Here is an 18726-nt window from a genome sequence, read left to right as displayed (position 1 = left end):
TCTTTCCAGGAGGTGTGCCTCGAACATTTAAATCCGCCAACGGAAATTTCTGTTCCGGCCAGACGCTAAAATATGACGTAAAGAAGAAAACGGCAATTTATTTATTATCATTAAATAATTTGTAATAAGTTTCACGCAATAATGATTTGTATGTAGCTTTTTAAAAAGAAAAACAAAAGGTTTTACAAAAGATGGCTGATAAATGTATTTGGCTACTTAACCATTTCGTCATCTTTTCGCGACTCCTCTCGCTGCTCTCCAGGAAGTGAAATTAACAGGTAAACAAAAATCGAAGAATCAAAATGACTTGCTGTCTTTGTTGTGCATATCGGATTCTTACTATTTTTCAAGTCTGTCTTTCACCTTATTGTAATTATAGTCTCACAAGGATCGCTTAAAGACTTGAAAGAAGCCAAGCGTCTGCTAAGTGCTGTAGCTAATGTTAGCTTGCTAGCTGAACGGTTTACAAGCACTCGGGTGATTTTTTGAAAGATTTCATTGTTTAACCTAATTCATTTGGTTTTAATTGATGTCAGGGCTTTGCTAAGAAGAAGGGGAAACTATGTCCGGAAGTTTTTATTTTGTCATGGTTGGTCATCATGACAACCCTGTGTTTGAGATGGAGTTCTTGCCAGCTGGGAAGCCTGAATCAAAGGTAAAGTGGCTTCCCTGATAACAGCACCAATCATTCCACTGCATATATTGTCCAATAACAGCAGTAAAGAAAGCTGTGATACGTGTTATTCGTTTAACTAATAGACAGACTAGAACATAACTGTCAGGATATAGTCCATAAATCATGTGATCACACTAACCTGTTTTACTGTCAATGACACAAGGCCTTTAAAGTTATTTATATGAAATAATAATGTCTGTTAATGTGATAAGATTTTCTTCATTGACCACAGGACGACCATCGTCACCTGAACCAGTTCATTGCACATGCTGCGCTAGATTTGGTTGATGAAAACATGTGGCTGTCCAACAACATGTACTTGAAAACTGTGGACAAGTTCAACGAGTGGTTTGTTTCTGCCTTCGTCACTGCAGGACATATCCTTTATTCTTACATTTTTATTCACTGATATTGTATTCATTTCTCACGGAACACTTATCTTGAATTGTTGCAGAATACATGTAATTATTGTATTAACGTGGTTATTGCAGTCCTAAAATTAAAAAGGAAATGTTGCCATGTTGTAGTTTACTGATGAAATGAGATGAAAAAATGTCTTCATGTCTAGTTGAGTCATGTTTGATAAACAAATTTCTGAGGTGTACATCTTTAATTTGGATACAGTAATGCAATGATACAAGATAACTGAAAGAATTCATTGATTAATCGACGGATTTTCTTTTCTTTTGATATTCAATTCATCGTTTAGTTATCTATTAAGCAAAAAGAAGCCTAAAGTTCTCTCAATCCAATTTCTTAAAGATACAGATTTGTTGCTTTCCTCTTAAATATCTTTGATTTTTAGACTGTTGCTTGAAAAAAAACAAGCAATTTGAAGATGTAACCTTAGGCTCTAGGAAAATTTTGATGGGTTTTTCATTTATTTTATATATTACACAATTAATGGAAAAAATTATTAACATCATTCATTGGTAATGAAAATAATTGTTAATTATAGCCTCATTGCCATTATCTAACATGTTAGTTTGTAGCATAATATTATTTCAGAAGTCATTCACATGGTTGTTTTTTTCTGTATGGTCACATCCAAGTAATGTTTTGGTTATTTTCTTTAACTATTTGCCATACATATAAGATTCATCATGCTGCATGATGTGCGACAAGAGGATGGAATAAAAAACTTTTTTAATGACGTATATGATTTATACATTAAGGTAAGTTGCCTTCCATATAATGAGGAAATCTTAGCATGATGTAACATTTGGTCAGTTTTTATCTTCGGTTTTTGATTTGATCATTTATTGTGTCTTCCAGTTTGCAATGAATCCATTCTATGAAATCAATGCACCGATCCGCTCGACAGCTTTCGAGAGGAAAGTCCAGTTTCTTGGAAAGAAACATCTCCTGAGTTAATCACATGACATGTGCAGGGATTTGAATGCATCTTGTCTATTGTTGTACATATACCTAACACTTGTTTGATGTGTGTATGTTTGTCTTTTCCTGTTTGACAATTGTTAACACATGGATTTTCTATAAAGCATTTTCTTGTCTGATCTAGTTTCTAGGGTAATGTTTGTTAGCTGATTTCTTGCACGGGATGGGCTGTGGAAATGGCTACTCTGTTGATGATCAACATTTGACTTTAAGGCTCAAAAAGTCAAATTTATCCCCAATAAGTTTGAGCTTGGTCAATAATGAATAAAACATACAGATTAACAGACACAATCTTGTGCTCCAACGTAGTTACTTTTGTCATCTATCGGTTTAGGCATTTTGTCATTGCAGTTTGTTAAAAGTAAAAAGTAAAATAATAAACCAACTTTTCAGGCTACAAAACATGCTTCAAGCGACAATTCTCAAGAGGGTTTATTTATCATTTGGCATACCAGTAGTACAACTTTGAATATAAATGAAATCTGGATGAGAAACAGTTAAGGTAAATGAATGATTCACCATTTTAAATATTGGGGAAGGACTTTTAACTTTAAGGCGAAAAATGTTTATAGAGTGCTTCAAAGATCAAAATCATTCTTTAAAACAATAATCCCAACATAAGGTTCCATCATGACCATTATTTCATTTAACTTCCCTCAAGGGAATACTGTGGTGAATTCAGTGATTTTAAGGTAAAAACAGTTTACAAAATACAAAAGTTTCCAGAAACTTAAATACAACATATGCCATGCATGTTAATTTTGCTCAAATATTTATCTTCTGTCAGGGATCTTGCCCCTCAGTGCTCCTAGCACATAGCCATGATCTATTTACTATGTAGAATGTGCACAAACAAGACCTAAAGGTGCAATAATCACAACAAGCCTCAATTTGTTAGTTACACAAAGTAGTGCCTTAGCTACTTTATAATCCTCAGAAATAAGGTCATTGGTTGTATAAATTATTTTAGTTATGCTGTTATCTTCTAAATATAAATATACAGGTCATCACTTTATCTGCATTGTCACATTCTGGAGTGAATTTCATTGAGTCACTTTATAATTAGCCTTTGTAATAGAATGGAATATTAAACCACTTTACAGGGAAGTGAAACTTCAAATATATTGCCTTTGTTCTGTCATGACATATTTTAGTTCACCACAGGTAGTCTTAGGCCAAAACAAAATATTGTTTCTTTTCCTGTTTTCCTTTAAAAGCCTGGCATTTAAACTGTGGCACAGCTGAGTGAATGATTCAGTGCTTTCATGTTTATTTGTACTTAGACTGCGATGAATTTAGTGTTTCATCTCTCTCTTTAAACAGAAGTTCAACTATTAGCATGATCAAACCTTCAACAGAATAATAAATCACAAAGGCAGTAGCATAGTTTGTTTAAATAAGATGTTACTACAGCATTGTACACCTACAGCCTCGTCACATAACAGGCATAACAGCAAATTAATGTTAGTGATAACTCCTGGACGTTATGAACAGCAAGTGGTAGCAGAGCGAGGCTTTCTGTGAAGCTTGACTGTGTCCGTGGGGATGAGGTGGTCCGTTCTTTCATCCATTGCCAACACTCTGCGCACTGCTTCCTCAAAGGCTATCGCTACATTGGTGGCATCCTTGGCACTGGTCTCATAATAGGGGTAGTCACCATTCTCCTGGCACCATTGCTGAGCCTCCTCAGCAGACACCTGCCTCTCCGTCACGTCCAGTTTGTTGCCCAAGACTACGAATGGGAACTTCTCTGGCTCCTTGACATCTGCATAGTAGATGAACTCCTTCTTCCAGTTGCCTAAGTTGAGAAAACTCTGGTTGTCATCTACACTGAAGGTGAGCAGGCAGCAGTCAGAGCCACGATAGAAAGGAGTCCTCAGACTGCGGAAGCGTTCCTGGCCAGCAGTGTCCCAGATCTGCAAGGTAACCTGGTGACCATCTACCTCCAGGTCCTTGTTGAGGAACTCAACACCGATGGTGTGGAAAAGGTGTGCATCAAACTTATTGGTCACGTAACGGTTCATGATGGAGCTTTTCCCTACACCACCATCACCCAGCAGAATGACTTTCAACAGGGATGTCTTTGTTGTCATGGCTATTCACTCCTAATCGACCACTCTGAATAATAATTTACCTGATAGAGAGATGCAAAGTGTCAAAGATATTTTCAACTGTACATCAGAATAATATGAACTTGAAAATAAATATTGTGACTAATCACCACTTTACTTCACATTTTAGTGCAGGAGCACAACTTTTGGTGGATGTTTCGTGCTTTTTGGCTCACCCCTGATTGATTTAGCCTCCTCCACCGGTCCAGATCATGTGCTGTAGAACCTTGTCCTTGGTCACATGCTCATTTGTTTGATGTTGATGTGAACAGCCATGTAGGTAATGTTCAACCAGCTGTAACACAGTGACAAATTATCAGTTTCCTCATTAACAGATGGGCCGGGAGAGCAGTTACAACTGAGAGGCCCCGTTGCAAAGAAGCCTTATATACCACCAAACGTTCACAACACTGCTTGTGGCCAATGTAACAAGGTATACAATTTAAAACAACTCGTGGCATACAACGTACACGACATTAAATGAATTGCTGTAATAGGCTGGCATAGAGTCCCTGAATTAGGTCTATTAGGTCTAAGTATTAGCTTCGCTTGGCGAACATGAAAAAAAGAAAACAAGGGAACACAGCTGGAATTAATGTAATATACTAATTACGCTAGCTCAGGTTTACTACCAGGAAAGATAGCTAGTAACGTACCTTACAGTTTGGGCCTTGCAGCTGCGGAGTAAATGAGAAGTAAAACACGAAGCAACTGAAATAATGTCAATGCATATGTTTGACAGCTAAACGCCTTGGCGTGGCTCGAAACAGGTCGCACCGTTTCCTGATGAGCAGCTCCAAAGCCTCGGTGCTAACACAGCTAGCTGCTAAAAAGCTAACAACAGCTACACGGAGAGTCGCCGATCATGTGATCTTGTCTGACAGAAACAACCAACGAGTGTTGAGGTAACGTTTCAAGCCCTTGCAACTTATACATAGGATATTTTACACAGTATACATTTAGGCTTGGAAAAAAACATTTACTTTTAAATCGAGCAAGACTTTGCTTTCTGCTTTTTTCGTCAACAGAAATTAGCCTGCATTGATACCGTTTTTTACTTTGTATTATTCATGCACCACCACCAGAGAGCGACATTTATCTGACGGCTAACATCCTAGCTAGCTACACACTGTTACAATTTAAAAACCACTCAAAAACGAAGTAGATGCTGTACCACCTAACAGCTTGCTGCACCAGATTTGCACTGAGATGTCCACTGAAGGTATGGAAACAGCTGAAATAACTTTACACCACACAGCAATTTCATAACGCAGTGGTGGAAAAAGTCCTCACCCACAGCTTAGATCCTTTACTTAAATAAAAGTACCACTACCACAATGTGAACATAATAAAAAAACTGCATTCAAAGCCTTACCTAAGTAAAAGTACTAGTTCTGTGGATAAATGTCCACTATGACTGAAATCTGATTCTGACTGATGTTGTTAATACTGATGCATTCCCTATTTAAGCAGCTTTATTGTTGCAGCTGCTGGATATGGAGCTAGTTTTGACTACTTTATTCACAGTGTGGTTGCTTGGTCCAGTGGTTCTCAACCTAGGGCTTGGTCTCCTCCAAATGCAGACCAGATAAATCTGAGGGGTCCTGATTAATGGGTGAAAAAGAAGAGATAAACAAAGTTCTGATACATAAATCTGATTTAAGTTTTTGGACTTTTGTAATCTTTGATTTATGATATATTGCTACCCATCCAGGTATACAATCGTACAATATGTGAAGAAAAAAGGAAAGTCAGACAGAGTTAGAAAAAAAACAGTTTTAATGTAATAGTACAGTATAATATGAAAGCAAAATTTACAACAGTTATGCACTGATACTTTTTATCATTAAAACTAACCAGCCTTCAAAAAAGTTACTCATCTAAGATTGAATTTCAGCAACAGTTCACCTAAGAATTCACATTACATGTCATAGATTATTTTCAGTTAACTTCAGCAATGCACTATCACATACACAACAGGACTAAGTACAATACTGTTAAACATAACTAACAGACACAGTTAGCATTTCCACCTATTCCTGAGATCTGAGTTATCTGTATTGTAAGAGACCATTTTGAAAATCATGGTAGAGACGATAGCAGGATGTATTGGTGTAGCAGCATGGTGATAAAGTAAACATGCATGCACTGGTAGCACTTAATCTCCCATTGAGGCCATGTGTCTCTTTGTGTGAATGTCCTGAGGCTATGCCATGAAAGAACACTGAGAAACTCCACAATTAGGAGACCATAATACCGGCAGGAAACAGGAATCTCTGACATGTGTCATTTAGAGGAGGTTTTCAAAGTGTTGATCCTAGGTGGAGATCCCTAATAGACTGGACTGACATCGTCTTGACAGGGCCCTGAGGTCAGCACCACATTGTCCAGCCCTATCTCTCCTCCAACACCTGTCCCACGCTGAGCTTCAAAGATAATCTGAAAGACATTAAGTGGTACCATTGCATCTTTAGCTTGTAGTTTCAAGTAATAAGTGAACAGCAACATACTGTGAACCACATTAATTTAACGTTATAGAGAAAAATCCATCATTGCTAGTCATATAAGTATAACATTTGCACAGTGCTGATGATAGTTATTATTACAGGTATTGTGTTATTAGTAGTTACTGCATTGGTTTAACGATGTGACTCTAATATGTCTTATGAATTGAATAAATGACTCACAGATTCTGGGGCTTTCTCTTTCCAGGCCACAGCGAGGAGCTCCGTCTGCCAGCCTTGGTCTCTGCTTTGATTCTGCTCCCACACTGGGTAAGCATTGTTATCCAGCAGCACCCTGAGAGCACCCACATTATGTCCCACCACATGGTAGTCAAAGGTGAGGCAGAAGCTGCCCTGCTGGACCCGGTCATTGAGAAGCAACTTCAGCTTGGCCATGTCCCCCTGCTCCCCTAGAAGCCCACTCATAGCCATGTAGTACTCAGCACCTGAGAGAATTTGTAGCTGTTGTAAGTAAGTGTGTCTGAATGCACAAAAGAATTCCTCTTAAACTAAAATGTAAAAAAATGTATCTTGCTGCAGATTGCATTTTGTTACCAGTATCATGGTAGGCTACACTCCAGTCCATGTCATCAGCCTTGTCTTGGACCCACTCACATGCTCCCTGGTCAAAGTTGCAATCCATGATAAACTCTACAAGGTGAAAGAACAAGGAAAAAATGGGCAAATTAGTCATATAAACATTATAACATTATAAAACAATGGCTCATATACAGATATTTGATTACCCTCCTGAACTGGTGCTATTGGGATTTCTTTGACTTCTGTGGCTGGGCCAAATACTGATTCGAAGTCCTCTGATACTGTGTATGGAGAGGAAGAAAGGAAAAAATCAGTGTGAACACATGAATTGTATTCTAATTATTAAAAAGCAAATATGACGATGAGTAAATGAATAAAGGCAGACACAACTGCATCAGAATAACACTCGTATAATAACATAAAACTTTTTGTCTATGAATTCCTAAGAAAATATGTGATCTAAAAAAAAAAACATTCCAAAATTATGCAGCAAAGAGATTTTCCCCAATGAAACATACACCAGAAAGGGGCTTTTAACCAACAGGTGTAGACCTGCCCTGCTGTCACTCATGTCTTGAGATGGAACTACAACTTTAGGATGCAGCCCCCCCCCCCAAGCATTTTAAAGCTCTTGCAGCAAACCACCCCCATGGCAAGCAGCCTTAGACTGTCAGACGAGTGACAGCTGGGGTTATTTAACCTGCTCACCCTGAGTGGGCTAGTGTTAGAGAGGTCTAGAGTGCTGATGACAGACTTTCCTACTTGGAGTCAAGTCTGTTTGCACAACAGCTGTTTTGGGAAAAACATAATAAAAGGCTTGGGGGCTTCGTAACCTCCCTCCCTTCCTCACCCTCCTCCCAGGAGATGGGAAGCAGGCCCAGGATGACTTGTATCCCTGGGCTCTCACATGCCGACAGAGTAACATTCCTCCCTGGAGGTGATGGATGTCTTGGGGCCTGTCTCCTCTTGCTATCTGACTTCTTACACAGACTCTGTGTTCCCATAAATATCACAATTGGTGGTGAAAGACAACCACATTTATCGAGTGTTTCGGTGAGATGCATACCACTGCATGGTCACACTGCCCACTGTAATCTTTTTATCATTGTCACCAGAATGTGTATATACGCAGGTGTGAATGGCCTGTGCAATTATTTAATTTGATTTAGCCAATGGTTTAACGTAAAGAAAGAGTTTTGAAAAACGTGCGCTTGGAGTTCAGTTGAACTGAAGGATTAGTGACTCTTTTTTTTTCCAGTTCTGAAGGACATGACAGCATGACATGGACAATGCTTGCGGTTCTTTGTTGAAATAATTATCCTGACTGGGATGTCTCTGACCTATCAGATTCAATGTTCTTCCCTAGAAAGAGTCTACTTTTGTGCCTCTAATATAGGAAATATGTATTTCTTCATTGTCAGTAACATCAGACTTTCCAAGAAGAGTCAATTAGGTCTCAGAGGAGCCTGAGGTTGACAGGGAACATGCTTAGACCAGACCTACTATTTTCTACTTATTTCAGCTGCCTATTGGAAAATTTATAACTGTGTAGACACAAGAGCAAAATCTGTATAGGAACATACTGAGTTTATTTAGTCTATATGATTAATGCATTGCAAACCACCCAGAATACTAGAAACAGAATTATTGCAAGACAGCCACACTTAACTGAAAACATCTCCTCTTGGATTGAGCTGGTTGTCTTCCTCTTCCTCCTCCTCCTCCCCCTCCTCTTCCTCGGGAAATTCATCCACTGGTCTCTGCTCTGTCTGGGTGCCAATGTAGACTTCTCCATCATAGTCAAAAGGCTGCTGGCGGATCCTAGGGGGTGGCGTTGCGACTGGTTCAGGGATAATGTTTTTGATGTCCTCGTTTTCCAGCTTACTTCCCAGAATGCCAGGCCTCACTTGGGAGTCTGGGATGGCTGCAGGCAGGAAGAGGAATCAGCTTAGACATGTGGAACTGTAATCATGAGTTAGAAACACAGTATTTTACCAGGATTCAGATGCATTTGTTGTTTGTTGTCATGTATTTTGCAGCTGCTGCTCTTGTTAATTACTTCCTTGCAGTTACTTACCAGTTCACGGATGAAATACATTACTTTTCCACTAAGGCAGTTCTATAGCAAATGAACATGCTAAAACAACAGGTAGGAATATCCTACTCCATGCAGGTGAAGCATGAAAGTGACATTCATTGCACATAACACAGACTTATGCACAAGCTTTTCATCACATACGTTCTGCATATTAAGGGTCATGCTGAGGATTCCAGGTCTCACATCAAGCTGTGTGTGCTGTGGACGTACAACATTTCCAGCCATGAGCAAGGGGGAGATTCAGGGGAGGTGCTCTTAAAAGCAGGAAAGAGGAGGGGATGAATGGGGTTGCAGGGCAGGGAGTGAGCAGCGGAAGCAGAGTCTCAGATTCCACACAGTCTCACCATTGAGGAACTCATCTGCACTGCCTTTGTCTCCATCCCACGACCTCTGATAAAACGGCTTGACTACAAAAAATAAAGGCATCTTCATTTACGCCGAAACCCCTGGCCTATACTTTTCTTGTGATTTGGCTACATGAAGCTTCACCTGTTGTTATCTGGGCCTGGATCAAAGAGTACAACACAAGCTGTCTTTCCCCTTCTTCTTCTTCTTCAGATGCTTGGCTACCATACGGTCTCATATTTACACAGGTGTGTTTTCAATCTGTGACTCTCCCTTCCTAACATCTGCAAAGAGGAGTGGAGTCTGAAAGCAGGAAACTACCTTTGGCAGGACTGTTGTTTTCTGATGTTTAAAGAGTCCAAATGAAATATGTGGCTGTAAAACTACTCCTGACCTATCTGACTGCTCTCATCTGGGAAAGGCCCGAGACAAAGGCTTTTGTGAATGATTTTATTTGACAAGTTTTAGTACATATTAAAATACACCCCTAACATCAATTAATTCATAATTCTGTGAAACAGATCTCGGATCTCACCAGAGCATTCAAAGCCATTGCCTCTGAAGCCAGACTTGCACCTGCACTTGTGGGATCCTTGAGTGTTCAGACAGACAGCATGGTGGCTGCACTTGTGGGTGCCGGCTGCACACTCATCAAGGTCTGGAATTGGAAGAAGCCTATTTGTACCTTTAGGAGCAGAACTGATCATAGATATTTCCCATTAATAAACGCGTATACCTTACCTACACAGTCATATTTGACGTCAACGTATTTCAGATCGTAGCCATCCTGGCACTTGCAGAAGTAGCTGCCAAAGGTGTTCACACATTGTCTGTTGTATGGGCAGAGGTTCTTCCCAGTAACACATTCATCAATATCTGAAGGGAAACAAAATAGGGGATAAATTATAGAGCCTGTGATTTCATAATCATCACCTACCTGTACACACCTGTACCTAGTACAAAACTTTGTACTTTGTAATATGGCACTACAAAAGTTGTGCAAAGTGCAATTATAGTATGTACCAGGTAACAAAACATCAGGTAATATTAGGAAAATCAGTTCCCTTGTTTTTATTTTATCGCATTTTTATTGTATTTTTCATAATGGCTTATTCCCACTGCTCCAAATCCTTGACACTTCCTTGACTATTGACCTGGGTGGGGTGTAGCCAACCGTGTGCTTCCTCTAATTCACATTGAGTCATCAGCTGCTCTTTTTCTGTTCCAGCAGGGAGCTTCACCATCCTGTTGTAATGCATACATCATGAACATGATCCCTCACCGGCTCCCCACTAGCCAACACTGCTAATTTGTTTGATTTGGCGCCTAGGCAGGAAGGAAGGAGCTATTGATATTGCTGTGGCTGCTACTTAGCATAAATGTAACACAGGAGTAAAATGTGTACCATTAGTAATGCTTTTGAACATAACATGATACAATGCCAGCCTATCACTGTATACAGTAATGTGATAAATAAATGTAACTTTGTATTTTCATTCAGTCATATCATTATCATACTTATATCTAATTACATGTATTCATGGTTTCACATTGAAACTTAAAGGCTGAGCCTGCAGAGTCTGTTATATCTAGTACAGACTTACTTTATTTTAAAAAGATTATAGATATTAGACTACTTAATTCTTTCATGTTGGATAGAGTAGAGTAAATATGCATCTGTCTCGTGCGAGTCTTTTATTTGTCTTTGTCTTGTTATGGTATGTCTGGGAAAAATGTAGTTTTTGGTACATTTTCTGAGTCTATTTTTGAGTGTGTTGGATCCATAGTAGTCATGAGATTTAATGCGCTGAAGCTATTATGTTACTTCCTCCTGTGTGATCAGTATGTCAGACTGGCTCTGTCACAACTCAAACAGTTTTGTGGGAAGAAATATGACTTAATTGCATCCATCTGATTTACAAACCAAGCATGCAAAAGCCACATAATGGGGTCTTTACAGAGTTTTTCCACTAAGCAAAAAAAATCCTAATCCAAGCCAAAGTCATTTCCTCTTCACTCTGTATAGTATTCCTGATTTAGATAAGGGCTATTTCTCCATCTGATTTTTTACTTTCCTTGCATAGGCCTTATTCTAATTGCGTATTACATTTCATATAGGTTTTTTCGCGCATGGCATCATGTCCCTAAAAAGACATTTAGTCACTGTGTTAATAATCTCGCTGTGTGAGTGTGGTTGCTCACCTACACACGTCCTCTCGTCTTGCCCCAGTTGCAGCCCTGAAGATGGGCAGAGGCAGCGAATCTCCCCCTGAACTTCCTCACAACCATACTGACAATGAGCAAGAGAGCACGTCCTGGAATCTACACACATAGACACAAACAAATAAATACACATTTGCAAATATGCAAACTCATAATTCAAATGCGTTATTCTCTATGGTTCCACTCAGGGTATGTGTGGGACTCACTGGCACATGATCCATCGGGCATTAAGGTGTATCCATTGAGACAGTAGCACTTATAACTGCCGTAAGTGTTCATGCAGCGATGCTCACAGGGACGAGGTTTCAATCCACACTCATTCAAATCTAGAAATAAGAGCCATGTAATTGTAAGTCACGAGTCATGTCATTTACTGAAACACAGCAGATTAAGATTTGCTTAAAAAACATTTGTAAAAGTAGCAAGTCAAGCGAGTTATCAGCTTGAAATTAGATTACACCCTACCCAGTTTGACCCATGTTTTTTCCAGAGCCTGACCCCAAATACTCACCTTGATTACATGTCTTTCCGGTGTATCCTGGGAAGCACTTGCATTTGTTGGGGCCAACACACTCTCCATGCTTGCAGCCTTGCTCACATTGAGCTGGTAAAACATTTAACATGAAGAAAATACCATCAGAAATATCAGTGGTTTGAGAATGGTGCGTTATAGTTAAACCACACATTGTATTGTGCAAGAAAAGGTTTTTTCAATCTAGACTGCCCTCCACATTTTCTGGGTTAGGAAAATATCTCTCTTGAAAAGAATAACAATTATTTGGAAACGGTGTATTGTGGCAGTAAATTTATATTCTTCTCTCTATTTTTTTTTCCTAATTAAAAAACCTTTGTGTGCAAACTGGAATGTTAACGTACTGCTTGATATTAAGAGAATAATGTTTTTATATCAGAACTATTATTCACTGATTATGAAGAAGTCTCTGAATTAGTCTGTTCTTACCTTCACACTGCCCTTTACTGTTTTTCTTCCAGCCATAGCAACACTCCAGTCTCCTGCCATAGCGACACACACCTGGTTGGCTTCCAGTAAGGACTTGTCGGTAGTGCCTTTGTAGAAGAAGAGAGGAGTGGAAGGTAAGATCTGTAATTTCACTGCCTTAGCAGTATTTATAGCCCAACCTGGTAATGCATGGAACATTAAACTGCAAATCTGGCTTTTAAGCAAAAATGTTGTCTCAATAATGACAATGAAACACAGAGGACAAGTTTAGGTTATTACAGATTCATGTTCCTATAGGGTCCACACATCCACAATCTAATTAAGCTCTCAAGCTCAGGCTTTCAGGCATCCATTTCTAATTAATGGTCCCAGTGGTGTTGGTGTGAAAAAACAAACAACCTAAATAAAGTGTCCCCTCACAAGCTCCCTTATAAAAGTATGGCTTCCTGTGGAGCAACAGCCAGCTGACAGGATGTTGGATACAGATGGAGAAAAACATGCTAATCAGACACTTCCTGCTTTGCACATTGATACCTAATGCATGGCTCTATTTCCTCTGTTTACCTTGATCTTCATCTGACTCTAGTTACTGGAATCATATGAGAATCTACTGTAAGGTTATTCTCAGTTGCGTTCGGTGGGTCAGCGTTGCTCTCAAAATATCCTATAGAGATTACATTGCATGTGTGTATTTTTAACCTGTCAATTAGATTAAGATGTTAATGTGCCATTTGCTATTGACTTAGTAAATAAGTAAATTCATGCTAGAATCACACATCCAAATCTAACTTTACAGCTTTCAGCATCATCATCTCTGTCTAAAATCTTATCTTTGAAGTTCAGTGCCAAGATCTAATATCCCAGATGTTGAGGTGTCGCAGGGGCAGCATCCTAAAAGCAGCCTTGGCTCCAGTGGGACTGGAGGAATCTGAGACTTGATAGAAAATCAACCAGAATAGCTCACAGGAGAGGGAACTCTTAAGTGTGACAGGTGCTCTTCAGTTATTAACAGTTGCTGTGCCACATTTAGCTGACAAACTGTCATAGCTCCCGCAGTCCGCTGTTGACAGTGGCAGCAGTGTCCACATACCATCAAAACAACAGTTTTCCCTGTAAAGATTTAAACCACATACTTCAGTGCAAAGTAGGGGGTTTCGTGTTACTCATTAAACTCTACTTAAAATTACAGCATGTAGAGGAACTAGCAGTTAAAGTGGTAGTAATTCCCTTTTTTGGCCTCAGGAAATAAGCCAAATTGTATATTAGTCAATGCCATAGGTTACATTTTGGGTTTTTTATTGGTGTCAATGCATTTCAGACTCAGTGCAATGTGAAATCTGTCTGACATTATACGGGAGCATCTTTTTGACTCTTAACTCAACAAATATCCAAGTAAATTTTACACCTGCTGCGCGTCTCTAAACACACCATGCAATATCTAACGCTCTGTGGCTCTACTTCACTGACTTACTTACCTATGGGCTTCTGCACCACCAGAGGAGATGTAGATCAGGAGAAAAAGAGCACCGACCCAGGTGAATGACTGCATGTCTGTGGCTATGAGCAGCCGGAGCGCTTTGTTTCCCACGGGGCTGACTTTGGTTACTGTGTGTTCCGACTATTCCTCCTGGGGGCTTACACTCATTAAAATGCTTAGACAGGTCTTGGTTGAGCCTTTACACAAGGCACGCCGGATTGCATGTATTTCCAGAGCACAAAGTCAAAGTTTCCTCCAGGGAAAAAAAAAAAGCTCTCTCTCACTCTCTTCAGTGCAGCAGCTAAACTCTGTGTCCCATAATTTGCTTCCTCTTCTTCCTCTCTGAAATTTCAGAGGTGGGTTGACACTGTGAAATGACACTACACTGTGAGGGATAGGTTGTGACTTTTGGAGGTAGGAGTGTGTTTGTAAGGGGGGAGGAGATTATGTTTAGGGGTGCTCCTCTCTTCAGTGAAACCCTATACAGGGGCACATGAAACTCTTCCCGTGGAGTAGGAGAAATTATTCTGTTGCACAAATGTGAAATGCAGGGTTTCATTTTGTTGCTTTTCTGAAATAACATGTTCCATGCATTTGCAGTTCAATGGTCTGCCTATGTGTATCTTTTTTATAATTAGCTGTATTGGCTAATTGTGGAACTCAGACATGCTTAGACTTGTCATTAGCAGCTGCAGTGCTCTTTGATGTCTTGCTCACAGGTAGCACATAAAGTTTTGCTCCCTCACACATGCTAATTCCAAGTTTGGCCATAAAAATGTTTAATGAGGTTTCACGCTTTCAAAGTCGGCTCCAACATCTGGTGCTGTTCCTCTGTACCCTCAGAAATGGACAGGTGATGTTTTCTGTGGGAGCTTCAGGGTTTGGTTTACATTTGTTGTCGAAATACGTCTCTCATGTTTTGGATGACAGAGGTCATTTATCCACTGGAGTCAAAATCTGTTTCATTCATATTATAAATGTCTGTCCAGTGCCACACCACCAAAAGAGGCTTAAAATGATGATTTAGAAAGTGCAGTGGAAATAGCTGTCGGATGAGAGGGAAGTCTGACGTTAAACACTGTAGTTTAGCTCAGCAATATAGGTCTGTGATTATTTTGCCAGACATCCAGTACTCATGTCAGGAAGCAGAGATGTTTCAGCTCGTTAAATGTTGGTTATATCTCATTTTGTTTAAATAGCAAGAGGTCAAAACAAAGTCATTCTGGACACTCCCATTGTTGAACCCGTTTGCCGCAACAATAATACATATTTGAGTTCGGTGTGGCTCTTCTCATGTGATGCTCCAGAACAAATCAGTGCAAACATAGACATGTCTGTGAGCTCCCAAACGTTCCCTTACAGAGCGGGTGATACAGAACAATAAATGCTAATCCAGGAGGAAGCTTGAGAAGCAGAGCAGGTTAGGTAGAAGTAGACAGTGGTACACAGGCACTTGTTCTCTCACACCTAGAGTACTGCATGATTGTGGGGTCACACACAGCAAAAAAAGATATCAAAAAACTCCAGCTCGCACAAAATAGGGCTACAAGACTTGTTTACACCTAATGTCACTAAGATGCGCCGCAGTCTGTCATGGTTGATCGTTGAGGTTAAATTCAACATCCAGTCTTCTCATATTTGTCCGAAATGCAATTGTAGAAAGAAAAGCAGACTTCTTTACAGAACAACTAGTACAGTAAATCACTTACCCCAACGTTAATTATGCTCATGCTTTACAATGACATGTCAAAATGTCTTCCACGAAAAAGACCTATTTTAGCTGGATCACCACGTAGTTTTAAGTTTATTGAATCATTTGGAAAGTCTAACTTTCACAAGATCATGTCAACTACTTTTTAAAACTTGTATTTTTTTTAAAAAAATAGGTAGGTTTACACAAGCACTGTTATTGTCCAGTGAATTATTCAGGGATATCAACATTACATTATGCTGAATTCTTCAGTGACAGTTATGAGGTTCATTTTGGTTTGCAACATACTGTATATTATACAGTGTGATGGAATGATAGTGAAGGAGAAGAAATAAGATCTTTGTTCTGAAAAAACAAAGTATTGTTGTGTTGTTGTTTTCTGTGTGTCAGGCTGTAGTCTGTGGCATTGCATTAAACAAGAAAGTAAATTATTGCAAGTACAGTGCATGGTATTAAATACTACAGCTATATTATTTGTACTAGTGACTGTTTCTCCAATCTCATATAGCACTTTTTGTAGTAACCATTAGGTTAGTTTCATTTGATGCTTGATATCTTTACCACTTGAATCCTTGGAAGAGTATGTCCTTCAGAGTAACACACACACACACACACACACACACACACACACACACACACACACACAAACAACACACACACACACACACACACACACACACACATTTCCCTGTGTGTCCCATTTCTAGTCTGCAACCTGACTCTATATTACTGACACCTCAAGCATGTGGGTCATGTGTACTATACAGTACATCAGAGCTGTCTCCTTGGTGCTTCTGTGTGGACTGAGTGTGTGGGTTCTGTAGGTGTCACGTGAACCTGAGGAAGCCATTATTGTCACAACAACAGCACCCTCATCTGTCCAGAGGAAAGCCCTGTCATTTAGACCATGACTAACACTTCAATCAAACAGGATTTCAGTGCAGCGTAGTGACTTTTTGGCTTCAGTTAGCAAGCATTCAGTTTGAAAATATTCTACGCTGAAATACTGCAATATTTTGCATGAGTGCAAAACACAAGGATTGCATAATATGGCTTCAATGTATGGTAGTTATAAAGTACACTGTGCTGTTGGTGATAAAGCACATATGTACTATTGAGATTTTACAAAGGCCTGACAAAATTAGCAGTTTTTAGTGCTAGTGGTTGCAAATTGTTTCTTTTTTAACATTACAGGTGTATACTGTTTATTATTTAGTATATGTGTTGTAATTATTTTGAGTCTGCTTTGTGCCTAGTGCAAATTCTCCCTCAGTCTCAATTGGTCTTTTCTTATTTTCTTCAATTAAGCTTTGTCCCAGGAGGGGGAGACATAGTTCAGCATTTGCCAATAATATAGAGCCAAGTAGACAAAAGGCTGTGTGTTGCTCTAGACTTTGACTGTAATGTGAGTTTCACCTTCATTCTTTACTGACAATGTATCTCACTTCATTGTTTTTTTTCTTACAGTAGGTCTGGCTCAACATGTCTCTGGTTTAATGTGCTGTGACTAGATCTGAACAGAAACCTCAGCTGTTTGTGAGTGGAATTTTACCAGCGTTGGTGATTTATTGTGTGCTTTGTCACTTTTCTGTCACCAGAGGTCCATGTCTGTCTGCATTAGATGTTTCATGGACTGAAGAAGGCTGCATCATATCCTGAATGAGAATGCAGGTTGAGACACATTAGGCCTACAAAAAGAGGTGGCCACTGATTAGTCGGTGGTTTACTTTGCAGTTTCCTGTAGTTATTAACATGGACATCTAAACAGTGTGGAGTTAGTTTTATAATTTTTAGTGCAAATGTTAGTTCCAGACTTCCATATTCCACATTTTGGCTGTCTTCATGTACTACTTTAGTCTGTCTTTGTTTCCTTAGTGGCACAGCACTTTGTTCTGGCATTTAGCAACTTTCAGAACATACGCCTGCCCACTTCCTAGAATTCACTCTCCTCTTACTTTAATTGATTGCAAGCTTGCAGTCAAGAGTCGATCAAGTTGTAATTTGATAATGGAGCTCATACTGGGCATAACAAATCCTAGGTGATCCGCCCTGCAAAGTGCATGCTCCTTTTTGATAAAATCAGATGCCTCTATGTGGGTACACATATTCATCCACTCAGAGTCCGTCACTGTGGCCCATGGCACAATGAGCAAGACTTTTACTATAAAAGGAGAGACAAGGCTGTTGAAAAGTTATTTTGAAAGTGATGAGCGTACACAACCACATCCTGCTCTGAGTGGGAGATGACATGAGCAGTGAGTGCACTGCAGAGGATACTGACAGCTGTAAAAATGGGCCACTGCTCATCAAAGATATTGTGGCACACACTATTTCAGGTAATGTGTTTAAATACATTACAGGGTCTGTATAAGAGTCATAGTTAAAAAGGCTGTGTGCAACAATTATTTCTGCACTTTCTTTTGAATCTTTTTAACTAGTTTAACAAAAAAATCTGACATCTAAGCTTCTTCAAAGTAAAACATTTTCTGTTCACTGCAGTGTGGACACTCGTATTACTCCACGGAGCTTGCAGTGGTGCAGGGAGGCAGCCGTGACTTCCCCCTTGCAATAATAAATGTGACCTTGAGAAATCTTTTTGGCTGGGTGTGTGCAATTCTGACTGGAGTATCATACCTACCTCTTAACTTATTATTATGATTAACTGCAGACAGAGGATCAAAC

At 39.5% G+C, this 18726-nt stretch overlaps 3 protein-coding genes across 3 annotated transcripts; 1 reads left to right on the top strand and 2 right to left on the bottom strand.

Moving 5' to 3' along the window:
* Window positions 1-166: 166 nt before the first annotated feature.
* On the top strand, window positions 167-2193 carry trappc2 (trafficking protein particle complex 2). Its single transcript, XM_022740517.1, has 5 exons — window positions 167-278; window positions 537-655; window positions 909-1053; window positions 1766-1851; window positions 1952-2193. The coding sequence occupies exons 2-5, from the start codon at window positions 563-565 to the stop codon at window positions 2048-2050; spliced, it is 423 nt and encodes a 140-aa protein (XP_022596238.1). The 5' UTR covers window positions 167-278; window positions 537-562; the 3' UTR covers window positions 2051-2193.
* A 295-nt stretch (window positions 2194-2488) lies between these two features.
* rab9a (RAB9A, member RAS oncogene family) lies at window positions 2489-5215 on the bottom strand. The gene is made up of 3 exons (XM_022740516.1): window positions 4842-5215; window positions 4362-4480; window positions 2489-4208 (listed from the first exon to the last, which is right to left on the bottom strand). The coding sequence occupies exon 3, from the start codon at window positions 4165-4167 to the stop codon at window positions 3559-3561; it is 609 nt and encodes a 202-aa protein (XP_022596237.1). The 5' UTR covers window positions 4168-4208; window positions 4362-4480; window positions 4842-5215; the 3' UTR covers window positions 2489-3558.
* An 833-nt stretch (window positions 5216-6048) lies between these two features.
* egfl6 (EGF like domain multiple 6) lies at window positions 6049-14434 on the bottom strand. The gene is made up of 13 exons (XM_022741123.1): window positions 14332-14434; window positions 12857-12963; window positions 12407-12499; window positions 12102-12221; window positions 11875-11994; window positions 10414-10548; window positions 10208-10330; window positions 9672-9734; window positions 8899-9153; window positions 7436-7510; window positions 7245-7340; window positions 6873-7135; window positions 6049-6624 (listed from the first exon to the last, which is right to left on the bottom strand). The coding sequence occupies exons 1-13, from the start codon at window positions 14403-14405 to the stop codon at window positions 6517-6519; spliced, it is 1632 nt and encodes a 543-aa protein (XP_022596844.1). The 5' UTR covers window positions 14406-14434; the 3' UTR covers window positions 6049-6516.
* Between the last annotated feature and the right edge of the window lie 4292 nt (window positions 14435-18726).

Source organism: Seriola dumerili, unplaced genomic scaffold (genome assembly GCF_002260705.1).
Source record: "Seriola dumerili isolate Sdu_G_001 unplaced genomic scaffold, Sdu_1.0 BDQW01000052.1, whole genome shotgun sequence".
Taxonomy (NCBI): Eukaryota; Metazoa; Chordata; class Actinopteri; order Carangiformes; family Carangidae; genus Seriola; species Seriola dumerili.
This window is presented reverse-complemented; position numbering and strand designations above follow the sequence as displayed.